Source organism: Anabas testudineus, chromosome 15 (genome assembly GCF_900324465.2).
Source record: "Anabas testudineus chromosome 15, fAnaTes1.2, whole genome shotgun sequence".
Lineage (NCBI taxonomy): Eukaryota > Metazoa > Chordata > Actinopteri > Anabantiformes > Anabantidae > Anabas > Anabas testudineus.
The window spans coordinates 12468402-12481484 of NC_046624.1; the positions used below are offsets into that span (position 1 = coordinate 12468402).

Genomic DNA, 13083 nt, shown 5'->3' on the forward strand with positions numbered 1-13083 from the left:
TACTTAGCTTGTATGTCAGTCAAAGTAGGGAGTCTTGGCAGACTATCTTCTGTCACAAAATTTGATATGCCTTTATACATAAGACAGGGAATGCAAGTCCTGCTCAGGCTGTCAACAAGCCAGCTGAGATTTGTTTGTTTTTGTTTGTTCACAGGTATGCCTTTCGGTCCATCTCGCTGGCTTTTATTGAATGTGTACCAGGTTGAATCCGTGTCTCTATGTGTGCAATTCCTCATACAGATAAGCGGGTGTGCATCGAATACATCCTTTTCTTATGGTCTCTAATCTGGCACTTTGTGTGTGTGCTCACGTTGCTCAGCTTTTATTCAGTGACACCGTGATACACAGGCACAGCAGCATCGCCACAGAAAGGCCATTGATTAATGCTTTGAATCATTGTTCTGTCTGACACACAAGGAGGGTCGGCACCATAGGCGCAGGCCTCTGTAGGGTCTCACGCTGACAATGCTAACCATACACAGTGGCAAGTTTGCTGTAAATTATGAGCCATGGAAGCATTAGCCAGGTGCTTGAGTCTCTCCTGCTGGACAAGGTTCTCCCTAGCTGAGAGCGTCCAATCTGCTCGCTCTGTGACGAACTGTCTCCCCATTCTTCGCCTCTCTATCTCTTCCCATCGTCCTCTCCCAGAGGAACCGTCTGAACACAAATCACTCACTAAACGTCCACATAAGATCTCGTCTGTCTCTGTGAAGGCAGTTAGTTATAGCAGCAATCAGGTGAGCTAGGTCTACAGCTCCAGAGCTCACAATTAAAACAGCTCTGCGGGGCTTTGACTGACTTAATGATTTCTGCCCCTGCTTTATGGTTTGTCCCCTCCATCTGTCTGAGGGAAATTAGGGGCTCCCAGTCATTGTTGGCTCAAATAAATGGCTTATACCATAGTTGCTACTGTAGCAGCATGATATCACGTCTTCTTCAGGAGATTTGAGCAAACTACTTTGCCTTTCTGTCTAAATAAAAATGTTATTCACATATTTCACACTTGGTTGGATGACCCAATCACAAATTATTTTGCTGTCTGCATATGGTAATATTGTGGGGCATTAATATTGAAACCTATAAATCTAACTAACTCGACTAAATGTGAAGAGGCTGCATGTACATGAACCAACAAAAAAAAGTATCCCTCAACTCTGCAACTTTACACAACTTCCAGCTTATCTTTTTGTATTTCTGCAGACCACATGTAGACCGTGTGATTGAGTCTGGCATCTTTTTCTTGTTAGGGGGAAAACACTGCTTAAAGGAGAGTGAATATCAGACTTGGATTTTTCAGGTAGCTCTAGATGACAGAGCTATCGCATCTATCTATCTATCCATTGTTATTAACACAGCAATCCAGTATCATCACCTGCAGCCTCCCAGATAACCCAAGTCATTGCAATAGGTCAACTTATGATCTCTTCCAGTCAACGCTGCTGATATGAGCCATATCTTTGCCCTTGTGATACGTGATCGATTCTATAATCTCTGCAACTATAGCTTACTGGGAGAGATTTACAGGATTTTACTGGTAGTTTTTTATTTATTTAAGAGCACCGTGATCCACTGTAACTAGGGCAAAACTTTTGCATCTATATGATGTTAACTTTCATAATTTTCCCGTTTCTCTGAAGTCTTTTCTTTTATTCAACACTTGCATGGTTCATCATGTGATGCCGATCCTCACAACCAGAAGGGTGTTTAAGACTAGGTTTTAGGGTTGTGGATAGTAGGTTTTGGTTAGGGTGTGTGTGTAGAGAAGCGTCTATCTAACCCTTACATGTCCCCCTTCTTGTTCTGAAGCCACTTCTCTTGCCGCATAGTTGGAACCTGTGGTCTGAGCAGTTTTACCCCACAGCACTCCCCCTTCTAAATCTACTCTAAATCGCATGAGACTTTTGCCTCGCCACTTCTGAGTATGTCATTTTGCTCTCCTTGTCCTCATCTTCCTTTTTTCACCCTCCCAAGCTCCCAAATCCCCGGCGTTTTTCCTCTCAGCTTTTGCGTCTCTCTGCCAGTTTCTTCTTTCACCGTGTCTTTCTCTTGCTTCTCACTGTACAGTCAGTGGCCCTTAATTTCCTCCTCAGCAAGGGGTGGATTTCTTTTTTTCTGTCTGTGGGATTCTGTATGGATGTGCGCACAATTTGATTTCTCCTTATAAAGTCCTCACCTTATTTATGTAAGTTTTGAATTCACTGTAATAAAATGACCATTAGTTATGCTGAGTTACAGCACAGTTACTATGCAGAATATTTACATATTTTGTGTTTGTATAGTATATTATGTGTAAAGGTAGGTGTGGTGCATCCAACTAAACTTTTCTAATACCTCTGCAACATATTTCCATCACTGGCCTTTCCACTGATTGAAGTAAATGTCATTTAGAAGGGAAATGTCACGACATTATTTATTCTCTGTACAGCAATTCACTGTAGTTGCAGCAGATGTTGTTCCATACCTGTCGCATTAATATGCAGTCTGGCAATTCTGAGAAGAGCTCTACAGCGCATTATTGAGCAATGCTTTTAGTTGCAGTATACTACTAGCATAGTAAATGGTGTCAACATTACAATAAATATTACAATAACAACACGTTGTTAGCACTTGCGCTTGTCGCCCCACTAATTATCCAATTAGTGACAGGATGCTAAAATTACTGTACACATTTGTTTACTGCATGCATACATACTGTATTTGGAAAAACAAAGCATTTCCTTGCTGTCAGCATACTGTACCTTCAGCCAGTTCTTAAAGGAGCCCTTTGTATGGGCAGAAAATTAATACATTACATCTGTTTTGTGATATTTTTAAACCATAGAAACTGCCTGTACACATTTTCTATGGGTGCCTAACTAGTAGCAACTAATCAAAAGGCAATCAATAGTCAGGAAATTAAAGAAACGACACCACCGTTGTGGTTCTCATTTTAGAGAAGTAGAACAACAACAGCAGCACTCATTTGCCCTCAATGAGCGGTTCTTTACATGTGGAGGAAAATAGCATTTATCATTTTTAGAGAAAACAAATCCGTCCATATCACAAGGCTTTAATTCTCACATAATTAGGCAGATGACAGGCTTTCATAGCATATAGCTCTTTTATTGGCAGCCTTCTTGCTTCTTGTTTTGCCAGACCTACACATCTACTATGTTCATTGCCAGGCATATGAAGGGATAGCTGTAAACCCTGTGAGCGCTCCCACACACTTTTGTCACGCCTCACTGCAGACCTACATTTAAAAAAAGCAGCCTCAATCCTCTCTATTTCTATCTGTCCATCTATCTGTCATTCTAACCTGTTTTTTTTTTTCTTTCCTTCCTCTTCTGAATCGCAGCTTTAAGGTGTAGAGCTCTTTCATACTTCTGAAGGGCATGATTGATTTTCAGCTGCAGTTTTGAAACTGCAGCCCTGAGCCTTGAACCTCTAAGCACCAGGAGCGCACTGACCTTTCACTTGTCTCTGCTAAGTAGGCAGGCATCACTTGGCTATCTAACAAACGCCAAGTGATTGCACACATCCCAAATATCAGCGAAAGGTTGATGGTGAGAGCAATGGAAGAAAAGCACTATGACCTATTATTAAATGTTTGTGCAACTTTCCTAATAATCATTAGTATCTATAACGTTTATGTCCATGTATAAACTACATGTACCAGTGTATGGTGATGACTTATTCTGCTATTTGTGTTTGAATTTCTGAAAGTTTGGTCAGTTGTCACATTATCCTTATGGAGTTATGGAGAGTGATGGAGAAATAGGACGCTATTGCATGAGTTGTATAAGCTTTGGTCAAATAAAAGGGCTTTTCTTTCAGTACATTTAACATGTCTGCTCTTATTGGTGGGTAATTCTTGTGACGCTATTTTTATTCTATAATTTCCTGAGTTTAAACAAAACAAGAGAAGGTAAACAGTGAAGGAAATGTGAGAGACAAGTGCAATTTGATGTAATAGTCCTATTTAGGAGGAAGGAAGGAAAAAGGAAAAATAATGCTGCATTGAACTGAAGTCTTAACCTACATACATGAATAATGTCTAAAACACTATTCGAGTCACAAAGAGACAAGAAGAGACGAATGCACAAAGAACCGCACTAAAGCTATAATATTAACTGTTAATTATTTTATGGCAAAACATAATCTAATGACCAAATAAAGGTCAAATTTAACTCTGAAAGTAGCATTCAGTCACCATTCATTTCATATAAAGGAGAAACTCAGATGTTTCAGAAAGCTGCAATAAATCCAATATGACATTTTATAATATGAAAATACATTAAAACCAAACAAATATAATAAAGCGAGCTGTGTTTAACGGTGAGGCTTTCTATTGTCAAAACACATTATTTAAAGTTTTGCAATTGTAGTCCATCCTATTAGACGTCAAACAGTGTGCTCACTGCAAAAAAGTTTTTTTTGTCATTTGTGGTAGCCAGTGCATCACACAGTATATTACTGATACAGGTGTGTCCTGCAGTATTATGCTACTGTAGTTAGTTTTTGTGTGTGGCTTCCATGTGTCGTAGCTCGTTTTGGCATGGATGGTTCAGTACGTACATGGCACTGCGTGATTTCACATTGCAAGCCTCAATGGCTGGTCTACTTTGGACAACACACTTATCCACCAAACCCAGAACATTTGTTGGCCAGGTCTCCTCTTGTGTGCTAAATGACCCAATGGATGATATGTGAAGTGATGTCCTGTGGGATGACATGTCAAAGCTGGCACAACATACTGGCTTCACAATAAATGTGGGTTCTCCAGCTTTGTAATGTTTTCCATTTTGCCCTCCAGAAGGTGTGTTTGATTGAGGCCCCCTTTTGTTTCTTCTGCAAAATATCTCACTGTGAATACGAAAGAAATTCTGGGTCTGGTGTGGCAAGATAAGTGATCAGAGGAATAGCTCAGGGAGAAACAGGATCACACGAGGGGTTGTAAATGTTTTTTTGTTTGTTTGTTTTTCTTGTTTCCCCCTTTGTTAGTTTAACGTAAGCACTTGCTTAAGCATTAAGCACATCTTGTCGAAGGTGTTGGAATTTTTTAAGCACTAAAGGATGTTTTTCTAAATCCTCTTAATAAGTATAATTCAGCAAGTCATAAATATTATGTGCTAATATCTGCCAGTGCCGAATCTGGCTTATGGCTAAGACGGCGTTCGCTGGAGGATGTGATGTTCATTTGTATACAAATTTAGGAATTTGAAGAAGCCTCGATTGGTGTACATAAAATAATACAGCAACAGTTTTGAAGTAGCTCAGGAGAATGTGTTTTAAAGCTGCAGGGCTTTTCATATTTTATAATCTATGCAATAGGATGCAAGAAGGAGAAACTTGCACTTAACACATAAATATGAGCTTTTGATGCAGAACTTTTGCATCTCTTACTAAAGTGCATGATTTTTACAAAAATAAAGTAAACTTTATTTCACAGTATTTCTCAACAATTATGACATTTCCTATGACTTACTTTATGTTATGTTTAAGTAGTATTTTTACTATGAACTACTACTATTCTTAATATATTGGATTCAATTAGCAGACCATTACTTATTGGTGAACACAGGCGCAATTATGGTTTTTGACACATACAGAAATAAACACATCGACTCACCACTGAATTATATTAGAAAATAATAGAACAGCTCATTCTTTGACATTAATGCTTAAATTACACAATTAGGCAGCTTTTCTCTCGAAATCAATTTCTGAATGAGATGGAAAATGAGATGGCGGCGATGAGAGATGTTAATGTGGATAGTTATATAATCCAACAGGACTTTTATTAAGCCATAGACATTTATATGTGTTTATTGGAAGTGAGATGTTAATGTGGATAGACATATAATCCAACAGGACTTTTATTAAGCCATAGACATTTAGATGTGTTTGTTGGGAGTCCACCTTTTGCCCTCTAGCAAGCAGTAATTGCTCCGTGTGTTGTTGTTTTTTTTATTATTCTTTTTATTTCATTAGCTCAATCAGTCCAGACTTTTGAAAAGGTCACCAAAGTAACTGCTAAGGTAGAAGAGCACACAAGATAATTTAGGAGAAGATGAAAGTTTATGAAAATTATTCACCAAACCATAACATTTCGCTTTGATGTGATGGTAAAAAGGATGTAATCCATGAAAAATGGAGTAGAAGAGTAGTAAAGTACAGTCTTCATCATTGGTTTTGAAGACATGTACATAATATATTTATAAACAGTATACATACTAATATGTGCAGTCTTCACCACCTGCCATATGTTTACCCATCTTTAGTGGGATTTAGCTGTGCAGATAACGTGGTTTGATGCGCAATACTTCTGTTCATCCTGTGAAAATCGAGAGGGCAGACGTGCTGCTGGTGAGTTTTTCAGATGTAAATATTACCTTTGAAATATTCATTAGCGCAGCGTCTACCTGTTTCTCTGAATAATCCATAGGGTTCACCGTGACCAGATGAAATATCTTTATTCTCACACATACATTTATAGCACCTGCCCTGTACGCTGAGGATGCACAATATCAACACAAATATGTATTTGTACATAAAGAGCTTTCTTTGTGTCATTCAATCTGCACTAATTTCATTTTTATCTTTCATTGTACTATATGCTGTAATATACTGTGGATGGAGATTTCAATATATACTTAAATACTTTAGTATATGGTCCTACAAGCGTCTGCAGCTTATTCTGTACTTTCTGACAAGCAACATTGATTAACCTTTATGCCATTGTGGCTGACAGTGGACTACGTAAATTGCATATTCTGAGTTGAGAATTGACTTTTGCAAAATTATATAGCTTTGTAATATCTTGGCTGTCAGACCTTGCACTATTTTCCAAAACCCTTTGTATATCTTGAGTGGTTTCAGGATCTCATAAAAGCTGTTTTAAACTCTGTTTCTCGTTTACCTTTCTCCCCAGCACTTTTCCATCCCTTTTTAGTTTTGCTAGCAACATAACCTATAAGCATTAAAGTTTATACTGTACTTCAGTCAGAACCACTATAGCTCAAACTCCAAAATAACACAAATGAGCAGTGGCGCACTTTTTAATCACACCATGAACTTTGATTTCATTAACCTGCAATGTTTGAAAAAGGATAATCCACTGTATATTTTTACACTTGAATTATTCTAATACTCAAATATTCTAATGATGAAAAGAAGACAAACTCTCACTGCTGCAGTCTTATTAGTCTATTTTCCATTTAAATAACTCTGTGCAACTGAGCTGACTTTGCCTTACTTTCAAAATCAGTGGGGTCTTAATAGAAAGTGTCTGCGTTCACATTAGTGTTTTCCAATTTGGCCTGGTTGTTTGAGAAGGTACTGAAATGCCTTCCTTACGTGTAGCTGATTTCATGTCAGAGGAGTCTGTTAGTCACTTCCCGACAGGCAGGAGCAAACAGCTTAACAGGATGACGTAACTGACACACTCTCAAGCACACACACCTCAACGGTTATCGAATTAGTCGGATTCATAATTACTGGACAAAATGTGTGGCGTTGTACCACCATCAGCAGTCAGGCAGAAATGTGCTGCGACGCATTTGCACGTCTGTGACCATGTTTGCGAGTGAGCACATTACAGTTAAATGACTCATGTCTGCTTTTTGTTGTTGTTGTTGTTGTTGTTGAGGCCTCCATGCAGCACTGCATATCTGCATATCCACCAGAACAGAACACAGACTAAAGCAGAGACGTGCACTCGGTGAGGTCACTCCTTGTATCTCCCGGCGCGTCCATCGCTGCTTGTTCACTCGGTGATGCACGAATAGAGAGGAAATGTGAGACAGAGAGAGTCGACACAGTAACAGCGGCCCCTGTGGCGCATGACAAGGTTTATACGCCTCTGCTTTGTCTCGTAAGCATCACTCTGCCGTTGGCCCTGGGGCAGAGTGCTTGCTGACACCTGTGTGCAGCCCACATTTCTCAGTGGCATGTCATTCACTCTTTCTCATGTTGACACCAGGACTATGACTCTCTGCCTGTGGATGTGTCGCTATCTTCCTCGTTTCTTTATCTTTTTCTCTCCTGCTCTCTGGATGAGATTTTTTTTCTCATCTGAATATGAAAAGATTGACGAGTGAAATGTGAAAATAAAAAGGCTCGGCTCAGAAGTACATACTAATGCTTTATTCGCTTCACAACTTATTTAGCTTCTTTACAATGTTTAGTTTTCATTAGACCAGCCAGGTCATAATTCCCACTATTGAATTATAACATGTTAAAGGAGTGTTGTGCTCAGATGGCCTTTATTTGCCTACAGTGTCCTTCTATCTAAAACTATCTGCTGTATCTAATCTTTCTGTCTACACCTGAAACGCCTTTATACTAATGTGTTCACTACATACACCTTCGCACTTTCCTTTGGTATTTCTTTGCAGCTTACAACCCTGCAGCAACGGTGATGACATGTCAGCCCTGCCTCTTCCTGGCAACAACACCATACAGCTGGGTGCGAGCACCACTCAGCCTTTCCTCCCCAAGTCACACTCAGACAACAACCTGAGAAAAACCTATGAATGGGTTGGCAGAGGTTACTTCCCACCAGGGGTGTAGTTTGAGCCATCAGAGCTGAACACTAATACTGGTCATTAGAAGTTGGCTCTGGGAACATTGAGTATTTTGAAATCCTCATAAAAACGCTTAAAATCTCATGAAAAACAAATTTGTTCTTAATTGGCAGAATGAGTCATGTATGTTTCTCTTCTACTTCCACTCATCTACTAATCTGAAATCATACCGTCTTAATCTGACTGAATTTGTGGCATAATTTGATAGAGGTGAAGGAAGCAAGTCTCCTGAAATTAACTAAAATAAATAATATAGCAAACACAAAGCCATGCTAATTTAATATGTGGTTCACCATATTCAATGTACTGAGAGGTTGTTGTTTTTTGTATTTTATAATTTTATGAATACCACTTATGGTCTTTCGACTCTTTTATTGCACGCAACCTTACATATTGTAAGATGCAGGAATGAGAAAGAATGGTTGGTTTGATGCAACAGATCTTCCTGCTGAAACATGAAAGTAATGTCATGTACGAATGAGATCACATATGGATATGAATCAGAACTAATTTAAAACCTATTTGCGGTGCAGCACTTCTGTAAGGATATTCACTCTTCTACATGCTTTAGAAGATGATTCCTTGCATTTCTGTTTTATACTAAGGCCAAAAACACAATATCTAATAAATTACACCAGACGTGTTCGCATCCACCCTGATAAATATTTCAGTGCTGTAAAGTCGATACAGCACTGAACCTCTTGACCATTAGTGTCGTTTGAATAATCACACGTGAGTTGAATCTGTGCACAAATTCCTGTTTTAGTCTCAACCGCAGCTGCCACAGCAAGACGGAGGTTAGTGTGTGTTAAAAACAATCCCATCTGGCCAATGACATTCCTACTTATGGGCTGTTGATGTCCAAAACAGACACTAGATTGCTGAGAAGTGTATTAAAAGTGAGGGCATATACATTTAGTGCCAACGATTGTGTCACCCTTGGTTCCAGTGACTGATAGAGTCACATGTTGAGCAGTGGTGCACCTAAGTGTTCTCACATTGTTCAAGGGCTCGCCTTTGTGTTTTTGTCAGCCTGTTCCTGAGCCAAACGGGTAATCTACTTATGTGAAGGCCACATTAATAAATTGGTTCCCATCACTGTGGAGCATGGTTCGGCTTGATGCTCCTAAATGCTCCTGAAACAGCAATTATTCCGTGACAGCCCAACAGTACAGCCAGGGGAAAATTGAACAGAAGTCTTTTAGCATTATCCAAACAACATGTTGTTCTCATGTCGATAATCACACTGTAGTTTTCATGAAAGGCACTCTGAGCAGCTCCAGTGCAGCATACAATCAGCAATCTCATCTCTCTGGAGGGTGTGATATGTCATCCACTGTCCAGGAGAATGACTTGTATTTTCCAGAGTTATTCTAAAGATGTCTTGTTTGTCTCCAGGGACATTACTGTTGTCTTTAGGATGGATAGACAAAGCATTTTTACTCCATGTCCTTCAAGAATGTGCTGTTGCAGCTTTGTTTGGCCCAGAAATGTGAGAGGGATAGATATTCTGTAGTGACTTATACAGTACCCAAGTGTGTGTTTTCCAGTTAAGACAGTGTCATTTATAAGAAGTAAGCAAATACTACTGAATGTACTGAATGTATGTATGACTGAAGTTCACCTTCATCTTCCATCTCATCGCTGCAGTCTTATAAGAACAAAATTCCTAATAGTATATCAGTCAACCCTTATGGGAGACTAGTTTTAGTTTTTTAATAACTTAACTTAACTTAATATTCATATAATATAATGTTTTGGAGCAGTGCAGGTAGTAAGAGAAATGAAAACAGTGAAAAACATATTCATATTATAAAGTAACTGAGTCTGCCATGACAGTGTCACTAATACTGACATTGACTGGATAATAGAATCTGACTGCCGCACATTATCGCGCGAGTATTAATGCAGAAATATTGTCATGAATTTCATACAGCTGTTTGGAATAACAGCCCAACTTTTACCGAAAAACTGCAAAAGAAGTCATAGCACCATGCATGCATAAATTCATACGCACACGTCACATGCAGAGATATAAAGAGAGAATATAAAGCGATAAAGCAGTCGCGGCATCACAAGAGGGTGTCACAGTGAGATGAAGTTATCACATTAAATCAACCCTCACCGACACACCGCCAAGACAGGGCTCCCTGCTATTTATGGCAGCTGCGATTTTTTTTTTTGTGGAGAGTGGTGACAATCATATCTGCTGGATATGATTACACACTTATACGCCTGATAGTCAAGCATAGTCATTAGCTGTAAGTCTCACTTATCAGGGGGAAAACACTCAGATCTGTTCACAGAACAATTTGTTTTTCATTTACCCTGTTGTTTTGTTTTGATATTATCATTATTATTTAAATCTGATTACAGTGTCTCTGACATTTACATTATCTGTGAAAATGTCTAAAACTCAAGAGACATTTTCAAGTAATTATGTAAATGAATGCATAAATGAGCAACTAAAAGGAAGCTGTGGATTAATCCTCCCACCACCTTAACAATATTATTTAAGTATAATAAACATGCTTTACTCCAGCATTGTCCTCTGTCTCCTCCCAGTGAAAACCCCCAGCAGTCTCTGGAAGCTGAAAAGTTTCCTTCAGAGTGGCCTTATGAGGCTTCATTTAGGGTTTATGTTTTATTCTGGGGCTCCATTAATAGAAATATATGTTATAGTGTGGACTGTGTGGTGGCGACACTGTTTAGGGCATAGTTTGTCAGATAGGAATCATCTATGGCTGGCTTCGAATGCCGCCTATATAAACTTTAGTAGTATAACATCACACAAATATATTGGTTTTCATTCGAAATGTCATCTTCTGAAATCCAGCTATACATGTTCAAGCCAGATTATGACATACCTGATTTGCTGCTTCTGATTCCTCCACCTGCCCAGGTACAGTTGGAACAGCACTGTCCTTCAGCTTCAACCCAGCCAGAAATCATGCTGCAGGATGTGAAAATGTTGTCCGTGAACAGATAAAAACATTGCTCAAAGTCTGTTGCTGGCCTGTAACTCTACACATTCTCCATACAGAAGTTTCCTTCGCAGTCTCCTTTGAGACACATATTGACGTCTCAAAAAACTAGTTCCTAACATCTTCTTGTTGCTGCTTGTTTCCAGCTTTTGACCATAGTTGAGTCTCACATGAGCAAAGACTCTAAAGAAAATTGAAAGCGATGCTCAACCCAAACTCAGATGCAAAGCTTGCATTATTGTTGTTGATGTTCTTGTCCTCACTACTAGTTATATTTAGAGCACTGATGTGACTTGGTATTGGTCCAAGCAGCTGTGAATTATTTATTTTTAAGTGACATTTTTTCTTCTAAGCTGCGTACACTACACTACACGAAAATAGTTTACATATTAATTTGATAGAGAGGAAAAATGATGTGCAGTAAGTAAGCAAGCAGTAAAAGTATTGAAAGAAATAATGAAAGAAATCAAAAGCAGAACAAAATTAAAATGATACCATATGTGATTGAAAAATGTGTTTTTTTTACTCATTTTTCTTAATGTATGTAGAGCTACTGTTGCTTTTATAATAATCTTTGGATTTATCTTAACCCTCTCATGTTGTATTTGCTCTATAAGTATGTCTTCCACCTTGTTGGGCAGGTCCGTTGTTGCCTTAGGCTTTAATACCATTTGTGTTCTGTCTTTTCAGGTTTTCTCCAGTTAGTGAGCTGGCTTCAATAGGCACACCAGTGGGGACCATTTTTGCTGCTGCTATCAATCAAACAATCTTCTACTCCATTGTGGCAGGAAATGAACGGGGTATGAGCTCGCTGAGTGGATGTGTCGCACCTTACAAGGCTGTATACATTTCGTTTCCCGACTCTTCCTGACAAACATACTCACCCAAATTTTGAGATAGGCTTTGTGCACAAAACACTCTTGCTCCTTTTAATGCCTCAATGCCAGCGTGTCGCTTGGGGTCAAGGATGAACTGAGCAGCACGCATGAAATCACACTATGATCTCATGTGTGTCTGGAAGAAATATCATTAAATTCGGCACAACAAACATCTTGTGTGTGTTCCTTCCTCCTTGTTAAGTCCGGGACTTAACAAGAAGGAAGGAAGTCCACATAGCACTGTTTGTTCCATCTCTGTGTAGAAATGGAGGAGACAGTTTCGGTATGAACTTTCAGCTATACACTCTTTTTCACACTTGTTGAGTCTGAAGAGCATTATTACGCCCTGCAGGGGAGGAGAACACAAGACACGTGTGAGCTAGCCCCAAGGATGAGACGTATTGTGAGCTGCAGAGTTTGAAGAGATTAGAATGAAGCTGTCAGTGGCCCCATCCTCACCTACACTACTGTATTACTTCGATAAATCTCCCTTCAGGCCACTCGCAGTTATATTTTTAGGAAAAGTGAAAGTGTTCTGAAGCATGACATTTTTACATAGTCACAGAGGAATTAAGGTGTGTTTGTGCCATTGAAAGGGTAAAAGATGTAATATGCCCTTTGTCGGTGCTCCAACTAAACAGTGATTCAGCTGCA

The 13083-nt window shown here is 39.1% G+C and overlaps 1 protein-coding gene across 1 annotated transcript in view; it reads left to right on the forward strand.

Annotated features, from left to right (window-relative positions):
• pcdh15a (protocadherin-related 15a) overlaps positions 1-13083 on the forward strand; it is a 157325-nt gene that overhangs the window by 112511 nt on the left and 31731 nt on the right. Inside the window, exon 25 of the mRNA XM_026353794.1 lies at positions 12242-12351. Coding sequence (XP_026209579.1) covers positions 12242-12351 — 110 coding nt within the window. The remainder of the gene's footprint in view (positions 1-12241; positions 12352-13083) is intronic.